The following is an 11,543-nucleotide window of genomic DNA, read 5'->3' as shown; positions in this document are numbered from 1 at the left end:
GGAAAAAAAACCCAAACTGGCAGACCTGTCTGTAACGCAGGTCTACAGCAATCGGTTTTAGGATCGGTGAAACCCGATGCTAAATAGCAAAGCGATGTAAGTGAATCAATCGTTTGGCTATTCTGCATGGGGTTTTATTAATTTGTATGGTCAGATCAGAAAATGGGCAATTGAGGGGAACAACACGCGGTGGGACGTTTAGTGAATTGGGTTGGTTAGCAGTGATCACTAAACCTGTCCTTTACATCCGTGAAAGAATTTTCCAAAACTGTTGTTACATTTTGGAAGTCAATATCAACTGGTAAATTTCCGGAAACTGGTAAATTTCCAGAAACAAATAATTCTTCCGAGCCACTATTTCTTTATAGTGTTGGTAAGTAATAAGCCTTATTTATAGGTGGTTATTGATCTGGTGGAAAAGACAAGTTCTCCACCAGAAATTATTTGAAGAGATAGAAAAAATTTTTGGACAGTTCAGTACTCTCAAATTGAGAAGATGATTGTAATTTTCAATCATTTCTATCTTGTGTGAAAGAGTGGCTTGGTCTCTGATTATTGTAGTAATGGAATTTTTCAAGGGAATAGTCTCAGTCTATCTTCTCTAAACATTCCTGTTCATTTTTTCAATACTTGAAGTAAAGAAGTCTACTTTAGTTACCAGTGCTTGAACATCTGAAGCAGTCTTCCCCACCTTCTCTTCCATTCTTCTTATGGCCTCCAGAAGGATATCCAGGGTGTTAGCAGGGGTTTTTGCTGAGGCTTCGGCTCCCTCAGAGTTCTTACTCCCCTGCTCTCCAGCCAAGAGTGTAGTTCCGCCCGCTACCTGCTCCGGGACAACTCCCTCCTCCCCTCTGGAGAATGAGTCGCTGCTCTGCCCACCCGCTGGACAGAGCGGTGCAGAGATCATATGCGGTGACAGAGATGTTTCCAATTCCAAAGGCTCGAGTGCTCCCTCACTCAGAGCCACTGCAGAAGTCTGCCACCACTGGGAGATCCGAGAATCAGCGGTGTTCTGCGGCTCGAAGAAACACTGAAGCGTTTGTTGTGTCGGTGAGGAGGTAAGGGCCGCGGGTTGAGATGCTCTCATGGCCCCTTTCCTCTTAGTATGGGGCATGTTAGAAATGTCCTAGGGAGCAAAAAGCAACATATTTTCGAAGTAAAAAGACACAGCTGGGACGCCAACGCTACACGTCCACCATCTTGGATCGTTCCTGCTGATCCATTTCAAGTGTGATATTCACCTACTGTTAGGATTAGTCAGGGTACTTGTAGGTGTTAGGTTTTAGAGTTGGAGATAGTTTTGAAGGTACTTTGGGGATGGAGTATTTGGGAGTGATTTTTGGGGTATTTTTGAGGGTTAAGGTGATGTGTGTGGTTGAGCTGTGGTATTTGGGAGAGATTAAAAGGACTAATTCTTAACTGCTGAGTTTTCACTGAGTTCCTAGTTCACAGAAACTGGAACTTTTTTCTCCTATAAAAATGAACTGGCTCTGTTTTGTTTTGTTTTGTTTGTGTGTTTTTGGGGGGGGAGATGTTTTATCTGGAACTCTCAATCCCTAATCCATTTTCAAATTCTTTTTTGTGACATTTTTCAGAGTAATTTTCTCCCAGACAGACATTTTCAATCCTTTATGTATAATTCTTTTCAACTTCCAATAGATTGTAAAGAATAAAAATAGTATGGAGTATAATTAATTTTTGTATTACTGCTCAAAGGTTCCAAATTGGTGTGCTGCAATAGTCACTCCTGGCAGAATTCCATGCAGAATTTCCCAGGGATGCAGAAATACCTGTGACCTGCACAGAATTACTCACTATCTGGGCCAGAATCGTGAATCGCTGCCGGTGACATCTTCAGGAGCCTTCGCAGGCTCTGCAGTCTTCCCTCTTCTGCGTTCCCGCCCTTGATGATGTCACTTCCTCTTTAGGTGGGACCGTGGTAGAGGGAAGTCTGCAGAACTGCAGGTTGCCTCAGGAATCAGTGCTGCTGAGGTACTGCTGGATTGGGGACAATGAGAGGAGAGTCAGAAGTGCTGGCTGGAGGGCTGGGCAGGAGTGAGTGAGAGAGGTGCTGGTTGGAGGGGTTGGGCAGGGGTGAGTGAGTGAGAGGTGCTGGTTGGAGGGGTTGGGCAGGGGTGAGTGAGTGAGAGGTGCTGGTTGGAGGGGTTGGGCAGGGGTGAGTGAGTGAGACACTACAAATATCAATAATCCAGAAAAAAACCCAAAGTTTCAGTACTTTTGGTTTCTTTAATATTGGAGGGGTGGGACATGGGTGAAAGAGGTGCTAGCTAGAGGGGTGGAAAATCCTGCACACTGAGAGGCACAGAAACATAGAGAAGAGATCCTAGATGGGGACTGAGTGTAGACAGGAACACTGAAGCAATGCTGGGCACAGAGAGGGACTGATATGGAGAAGAATGGTTAACGGGGAGAGAGCATTGAGATAGGTGCATAGGAGGGCTGCTAGATACAGGGACATTGCTTGAAAAGGGGTGATTCTGACAGAGGGGAAAAGCTCAGGATAGAGACAGGGCACAGATGCTAGACAGGACAGATAAGGACAAAATATAAAATGGACAGGCGTTCCTGGGAAGATAGTTAACAAACAAAAAAAAACAAAGAAAAGAAAAGCAGAATAAGGGACTCTAGGACCTAAGTTAATGGAAAAATTAATCTGCTCAGACACAAAATATAGAAAAAAAATTTATTCAGAATTTATTGAAATATGTCATCTTTAAGAAATGTTTTTCAACAACAAAGGCAAAGTGAAGTACTATTTATTTAAAAAATTTCTATACCGGTTTACAAAATGATTACATACATACTGATCCTACTTGGAAAGGAAGGCCACTGAAGATGATGGTTGGAGGTGATCCTGAGAAGGGGGAATGTTGATTGCTTGGGGGCAGTGGTAATGATGCTGAGGGAGGGGAGGGAAGGAAAGAGAAAGATGGTGATATTAGGAAAAGGGAAGGAGTCTGTTATTTAAGGAAGGTTGGAGCTCCTTTTTGAAATCTATACTGTTTTTTTTACTAGTTTCACATTTTCATTTGAGGGATAAAAAGCTATGTATAAATGACTGCATATTACATGTTTTGGGTCCTTCTGTTTTTGCTTGTAGGACTCGATCACCACGCCGCAGGTCACCTGTTCGCCGCAGATCCAGATCTCGATCACCTGGACGGAGGCGTCATCGCAGCCGTTCAAGCTCTAACTCCTCCCGATAAAACCAACTGGGAAATATTTTTTATGAACTTACTCCCAAACAAAATGCTCTAATTTATAGGAGGGAATATAAAAAATGGATTTATTTCCTTAATTCAATCTTCAGACCCATTGGACATTCTTTTCTTCCTCTTTTTCTTTGGTTAATTCTACAATGTATGGAGAATACTCTGCAGTTTTAAAAATTGGCTTCGTGACAAATTGTGTCCACAAATATGGAAAAATACTAGCAATGAAGAATGCAACCTGATGTTAACCACTCACAATGAGGTGTTAAAATGTGGTATATTCATTTCTCCCTCCCACTCCCTTAGAACAGGTGCAAAGCCTTGTCTTAAAACGATCTTTGAGACCTGGATTTGGTAAGAAACATAATTGACTTGAACCTCCTCTTCCTCCCCCAACTCCCCCTCCCTTGAGGAAGCATGGTACCTTTTTGTTTAGCATTTTCATAAACTAGCCCTTTGGGACTATTTTGCAGAGCCAAATTCACAAGTATCAGTTCAGTTTAAGTGAGGCCAGAGATGGTATTGTGTAACAGGTGCCAAAGATGGCATTTTCTAGTTTAGGTGTATCTGTTTAAGATCTTAACTGTCCTTTCTGAGGGTTTAAATGCAAACTTAACATAGCCCATGCCACTTTTTGTAGGTAAAAGACAGGAAGAGACAGAGAGATAGTGAAAAATGTTCCTGTACAAAAGAATAAGTCTGCTGTACAGTGACTTCTATAAAGTTTCTTTGGATTATTATTTTTCTTTTTGTACTTTTTACAGAGTATTGGTTATGTTGTGTTTGTATTATGTATAGTGTGATCGAATATTAAAGAAACCAAAAGTACTGAAACTTTGGGTTTTTTTCTGGATTATTGATATTTGTAGTGTCGCTTTATATTAACAACTTTCCTGTTCATCTTATGTCATAGCACTGCTCAGGCTTTGGATTTTTAATGAGGTTTGTTTACTAAATTTGTTTCAATTAATTTCCAAATAAATTCATAGTTATTAAATGGTACATGGCATAGTGGTTAAAGCTACAGCCTCAGCACCCTGAGGTTGTGGATTCAAACCCATGCTGCTTCTTGTGACCCTGCACAAGTCATTTAATCCTCCCTTTGCCCCAGGTACATTACATAGAATGTGAGCCCGCCGGGACCGACAGGGAAAAATATGCTTGAGTACCTGAATACATTCTTGTAAACTGTTCTGAGCTCCCTTGGGAGAATGGTATAAAACATTTAATAAATAAACAAATATATATATTAAGAGCATGCTTGAGTTGGGCCAAGACCTGGTAGTTCCCAAAAAACAAATTTGTTTTCTTACAGCTCATTTCCAAGGTTGTGATGGCTCTCCCAAGTCTACCTGCCTTTTAATCATTTTTATAGACTTTTTCCTCCAGAAATTTGTCCAAATCTCTCTTGAAATTCCATTGTGCTGTCACCATGATCCCGTCCTCCAGCAAGATTCCAGTTTGTATGCTGTGAAAAAAATACTTGTTCTTCAGCGTCTCTCCAAACCGGCACAGTTCACTGATGGGTAATAGCTCATCATGACCAGCAGGTGGAGACGAGACATAAACTTTTGGTTGTAGTACAAGTGGGTTGTGCATTCCCCAGTACACTCAGTCTATTCTCAGTCTCCAGCAGGTGGGGTTGGTAAACTTGTGCAGCCTTCCCTGGTTTAGTGTAGGCTTGGGGGACCTTTTGGGAGTCCATCCAACCTCAGAGGTGTCACACTTGATGGATCGAGTCCCTCCCCTGATTTCCCATAAAAAAAAATTTTTGTTGTTTAGAGGTGTCTCAACTGTAAGCCTTACCACCGATACCAGTAAGGCATATAGCTTTGAGAGCCATGTGGGGTCTGTTCCAATTCAATTAAACTGAATTAAAAAAAAAAAAAATCCTGAGGCAGTACCAGTCTGAAGGGAAGCTTTCAATTGCCCTTAATTGATTTAATTGCTAACCAACATTTTACTTTTTGGCTTAGTAGCGGTATTGTGCAATGAGCACTTTTAAAGGGAAACAGTACTTGTGCTCCAGATACGAGGTAGCTTCGGCTGGCCTGTGGTGCACAGAACAAAATGAGGGGGAATCCTCGTTGGCTTCGGGTGCTGGAGAGCAGGGTTCCCCTTCGCAAGTACCTCACCTGCCGGCAGCAGGGAAGCCCGGGCTTCCTCCACCACCCACACAGGGATTTCCCCAGCCGCCGACGGGCAGGGAGATAAGGTTTTCCTTAATACCGATGGTGCTGGGAATTCCCTTTTTGCGGCTGCCTGCCTGCCTGCTTTAGCGGCTGGGGCAGTTCAGGCCTCTTTGCCACTGCAGGCTTTGGGGGAGTTTTTCTCGGCAGGTTTTGTGCTGGTTTTGGCGGGAAGCTCTTCCGGTTTGGCTACAGCCTCAGGTGGCCCCTCTGTATTGGAGAACTGGCTTTGCTTTCTAGATTTCAAAGAAGCTTATATGCATATTCCCATTATGACGACACAGAGGAAATATCTACATTTTTAAGTAGCAACACATCATTTCCAGTACAAAGTGCTTCCATTTAGACTGGCATCAGCAACCAAGAGTGTTCAAAAATATTTAGTGGTAGTGGCTACATGCCTCTGCTCTTGCAGCCTCCTTGTCTTCTCCTATCTAGACAACTGGTTGATCAAGGTCCAAACACCTCTTCAGGCTCATCAAACCATATCTGCAACAAGTTTCCAAGTTTATTATATAGTTTGATTAATCGCCTATTCTACATTCTAGGCGATGTACAAATGGTTAAAAATATCTAAAATCATGGGTAACATATTACATAGACATACAGTATATCATATTAAATTAAAACTTCTCGGATTTTGTAGTCAATTCTCAGAAATTCCATCTACAGATGACTCAAACTCTAGAGTTCATAAGAGCTCTCCTAGATACAACTTGATTTTGAGCATTTCTACTGTAACAGAGACTCAACACTTTGATTCACATTTGTCAAAAGGTCTGTTCTCTTCAGTGCCACACTACACATCAGATGATGTGACTTCTAGGCCACATAGCTTCCACAGTGCATGTTGTTCCTTTTGCTCGACTGCATCTCCGGGTCCTTCAGTGTACTCTCTCGATCTAATGGTCACAAGCCTCCAATTTGTTATCCCTCTGAATACAAGTAACCCCATCTCTTCACCACTCCCTTCATTGGTGGATATTACCATCCAATCTCTCTAAAGGTCTTCTCTTCTACACTCCAAACCATCACAAGCTATTGACAACAGATGCTTCCATGCTAGGTTGGGGAGCCCATTTCGATGGGTCTCCGCACTCAGGCCAGATGGAATACTCAAAGCAATCTCTCCATATCAATCTCCTTGAACTTCAAGCAATTCGCAATGCTCTTCACACATTCCAGGATCATCTCCTCAATCAAGTTGTACTCATTTGAACAGACAACCAAGTAGCCATGTACTATGTCAGCAAACAGGGAGGCACAGGGTTTCACCTACTTTATCAAGAAGCAATAGAAATCTGGTGCAGGGCAATGCCACACAACATATTTCTCAAAGATGTCTATCTTGCTGAGAAACAATATCCTAGTAGACAAGTTAAGCAGACTCCTACAACCTCACAAGTGGTCTCAACTCGACTGTGTTACGACAAATATTTGCAGATTGTGGGACTCCGGAGGTGGATCTTTTTGCTTCCCCCACAATCACTGGCTCCCACTCTTCTGTTCCAGAATCTACTGTAGAAACGATATAAAAAATAAAATTGTGGAACACGTAGACAAACATGATTTAAAGAGATCTTGCCTCATAAATTTGCTTAACTTCTTTGAAGGTGTAAATTAAACATGTGGCTAAAGGTGAGCCGGTTGATATACTATATCTAGATTTTCAGAAAGCTTTTGATAAAGTTCCTCATGAGACGTACCTGAGAAAATTAAAGTGTCATGGGATAGGTGGCAAAGTTCAGTTGTGGATTAGGAATTGGTTATCGGATAGAAAACAGAGGGTAGGGTTAAATAGTCATTTTTCTCAATGGAGGAGAGTAAACAGTGGAGTGCTGCAGGGGTCTGTACTGGGACCTGTGCTAGTTAACTTATTTATAAATGATCTGGAAATTGGAATGACGAGTGAAGTAATTAAATTTGCAGATGACACTAAACTGTTCAAAGTTGTTAAAACGCATGCGGATTGTGAAAAATTGCTGGTGGGCCTTAAGAAATCGGAAGACTGGGCATCCAAATGGCAGGTGAAATTTAATGTGGACAAATGCAAAGTGATGCACATTGGGAAGAATAACCTGAATCACAGTTACCGGATGTTAGGGTCCACCTTAGGGATTAGCACCCAAGAAAAGAATCTGTGTGTCATTGTCGACAATACAATGAAATCTTCCGCCCAATGTGCTGCGGCGGCCAAAAAAGCAAAGAGGATGCTAAGAATTATTTAAAAAGGAATGGTTAACAAGACTAAGAATGTTATAATGCCCCTGTATCGCTCCATGGTGCGACATCATCTGGAGTATTGCATTCAATTCTGGTCTCCTTATCTCAAGAAAGATAGAGTGGTGCTAGAAAAGGTTCAAAGAAGAGTGACCAAGATGGTAAAGGGGATGGAACTCCTCTCGTATGAGGAAAGACTAAAATGGTTAGGGCTCTTCAGCTTGGAAAAGAGACAGCTGAGAGGAGATATGATTGAAGTCTACAAAATCCTGAGTAGAGTAGAACGGGTACAAATGGATCAATTTTTCACTCTATCAAAAATTACAAAGACTAGGAGACCCTCGATGAAATTACAGGGAAATACTTTTAAAACCAATTGGAGGAAATTTTTTTCACTCAGAATAGTTCAGCCATGGATTTACATGGCCAGAGGATGTCGTAAGAGCGGATAGCGTAGCTGGTTTTAAGAAAGGTTTGGACAAGTTCCTGGAGAAAAAGTCCATAGTCTGTTATTGAGAAAGACATGGGGGAAGCCACTGCTTGCCCTGTATCAGAAGCATGGAATATTGCTACGCCTTAGGTTTTGGTCAGGTGCTAATGACCTGGATTGGCCACCATGAGTTCGGGCTACTGGGCTTGATGGACCATTGGTCTAACCAAGTAAGGCTATTCTTATGTTCTTACTCTCCAAGTCACCTGAAGTCCGATGCCTTCCTTCTTGATTGGACAATCAAGTTTGTTTTTCCTCCATTACCACTAGTTGGGAAAACCATACTCAGACTTTGCCAGGAACCAGCTACAATGATCCTCATAGTACCTCGATGGCCACAACAACCCTGGTTCCTTCTTCTACAATTCAGTGTAGGGGATCCAATTACACTTCAAATCTTTCCAATGCTTCTGACACAGAACAAAGGCTCTCTTCTTCATCCCAATCTGAACCCCATTTTGACAGGATATTGGTTAGCAGAAATGTGAAGGATATGCAAAGAAGCAACTTCTGTCCCATCTGACTGCAAGAATATCCAGTCATTGGATTTTGCCTGAAACAAATTTGCTTCACTTTATTATGATGAATAAATTATGTTTTAGCATTTACTACGTCGGTGACCATTCATGAAGGTCAGTAACCTGATTGAGCCTGCCTGCCAAAATATTCTTTGCACCTGGTAATTGGCCTGGAGGAATGTTGTGGGCTGGTACAATGGGAAATTCTCCTTAAGGAATGCTACCCAGGATGTTAGCAAGTGGCTTGTTGCATTGAGACTTATGTATGTATGGGAATATCAGCCCTTCAGATACAGAAGCTCACAGAAATAGTATAAGTCATAATGTTACTAATCAATAAAAATCTTGACAAACTTCACACACTGTGTTGAGTATGGCACTTGAGAATCACTTATATTTTATTCAAAATGAGCCTCAGAAACAATGGTAAGACCTCACCAGCACTCGCCAAGCCTACTGCAACCACACAGGCTAAGGCACATCAATCATTAACAACATGTAACATTAACTGAACATATCATAGGGTTAGTTCATGATTATGTACAGAATTTGGCATCCATTTACCTTCCCATCTAAATACATCCGCTACTCCAGAGCCAAAAGATGCTTGTTTGCCAGTCAGTATTTCAGAATCAATAATATTTACAATACCTAATGTAGTTCCCGCCCCCCACCCCCCCAACAATTTATCCAACCATCTTTGGGTTCTACATTTAGGTAAAATAGGAAAATTAATTTTCCATTTATAAATGATTTCCTTAAGTTCTAATCTGGTATTTTTGCATTCTCTAGAATTTCTTACTAATGAGGCATTTTTCTTGAAAGTGTCACGTATCAGGAATCATGGAAATGAATACTCATATTAATATTATATTTGTGCTCCTACTCATGGCTTACATACATTTAGGGTAGCTCCGTATTCACCATTGATCACTGCAGTTATCTCGTATCCAGTTTTCGTTGGCAGCTTTGGTTAGGGGCTGGCTATTCTCCAGTTTCAATTGGCTTGCTATGCCACCCACATGCCTTCACTCACATAAGAGTCAAGTGCACCACCCCCAGAGACCAGCCCTAGTCTAAAGTGGCAGGATATAGGCTCACTCCTAGTCCCAAGTTGGTGCCACATAATAGCATCATGGCATGGCCCTGTATGCCGTCATCTTGATCTGGTGAAATTTTCTCATAACCCAGCATGTTAGCCAAATCATAAGAATAAGAGAGCAGAGCTGACCAATTCTATCGCAAAGGGATGAAAGTCTATATGGAATAGCATTTCCCAGTATGTGATTTTCCAAGGAAAATATTTCATCATGACTGTGTAGCTTCAATGCTTTAGTTACAACTAGAGAATGACATGGTGGTTGTTACCCGCGGCTAGCCACGGGTAACCCGCCAAAATGGCGACCCAAAAAAAAAGGTCACCTTGAGATCGGGGACAAGGCCATTCAGCGCCCCGTGGAGCAGTGAACGGTTAGCACGCATGGTGAATGAGCGTTCGATCCGGCAGCTCCCTCTCTCCCACCGGCCATGCATCTCCCTCCCTCCCTCCTTTTCCCTTACCTTTTCTTGTTGAAACTGGCGATTTCTATAAGGCTATGTGCTGTATTACAGCTGGAGCCTTGAAGTTGCGTTGCGTTGCGTTGCCTGCTGGAAAAATCTCCTCTGATGCAACTTCCTGTTTCCGGTTGCATCGGAGGAGACTTTTCTAACAGGCAACCCGACGCGACTTCAAGGCTTCGGTTGTAATACAGCACATAGCCTTATACAAATTGCCAGTTTCGCCACAAGAGAAGGTAAGAGGGAGGGAGAGAAATGCACGGCTGGCCGGCGGGAGAGAGCTGCTGGACTGCGTGAAGGGTGCTGGGGGTGGGGGGACGGAGAGGAGGAGACGCTGAAGACGGGGACAGGGTGGTGAAAGGGACGGTGACAGCAGAGACAGGAATGGGGCGGTGAAGAGGATGGTGGTCTGTGGACGGAACAGTGATGGGGACAGAATTTTACCCCGTGTCATTCTCTAGTTACAACAAACACTACTAGTGATAGAAGATAAGAAAAAGAAAAACCACTTTGTGTACAGAATGTGGTAACGTGACAAGATACTTGTGTTTAAGGTAGTATTTGTTTGAGATAGAGAAACAACACTAATGCACTTAAAGGTATTCAGTAGGACATTCAGAAAATACACCTTTTTATGTTCTGGACACAATTATGTTACTTAAGAGAAACCATAAACACATACTGATGGTAATACCAAAATAACATGTCAGAGATGTGCACTGCACTGTTTATACCTTGTAGGTTAAATAAAGAGAGACCATTTTTTATATTTTATTTAGCAAATATCAAATACCAATGAGCACCATTTTACCAAGTATAAAGCTGTCTATATATATATATATATATATATATATTTTTTTTTTTTTTTTTTTCTCTTAAGATATCATCTTATAATATAACCCCTAAGTTATAATTGGACTATGTGAGCCATAGCATCATTGTGAGCATAGTTTTCATAAGAAACTATCTTGTATGTGAGAGAATCTTTTTTGGAAAGGGACATGGCACCATTTGGACTAGTAGAAATGATGGAAAAACTCTGGAAATGGCCAATGAGTAATGTTTTCTGGGATACCCCCATAAGCTAAAATAGACGACACAGCACAGGTACCACATAACAGAAACAAACATAGAGCTCCAACATGCTTTCTTCCATTGGCAAGGATTCAGGGTTGAATTTAATCTGTAAATAAGCATACTATTAATCATAAAAGTCAAACAAATTTGGTATCTATTGGATTCCCAATATCAGGTCACAGTGCTGGTAGTATTTTAGAAATGGTACAGTGAAATTGGTTTCGAATGGCCATGTCTGGATGCTAAGCTTCTAAAAGAA

General features: G+C 41.7%; 1 protein-coding gene across 3 annotated transcripts in view; it reads left to right on the top strand.

Moving 5' to 3' along the window:
- The window catches only part of RNPS1 (RNA binding protein with serine rich domain 1), a 32,356-nt gene extending 28,270 nt beyond the window's left edge, over positions 1-4,086 (top strand). For all 3 annotated transcript variants that reach the window (XM_033963114.1, XM_033963112.1, XM_033963113.1), the window contains exon 7: positions 3,122-4,086. In XM_033963114.1, the coding sequence (XP_033819005.1) occupies positions 3,122-3,227 (106 nt within the window). In that variant the 3' untranslated portion in view covers positions 3,228-4,086. The remainder of the gene's footprint in view (positions 1-3,121) is intronic.
- The last annotated feature ends 7,457 nt before the right edge of the window (positions 4,087-11,543 follow it).

Source organism: Geotrypetes seraphini, chromosome 11, assembly GCF_902459505.1.
Source record: "Geotrypetes seraphini chromosome 11, aGeoSer1.1, whole genome shotgun sequence".
In the NCBI taxonomy this organism is placed as follows: domain Eukaryota; kingdom Metazoa; phylum Chordata; class Amphibia; order Gymnophiona; family Dermophiidae; genus Geotrypetes; species Geotrypetes seraphini.
Note: the sequence above shows the minus strand (reverse complement) of the source record. Positions and strands in the feature narration are given on the sequence as shown.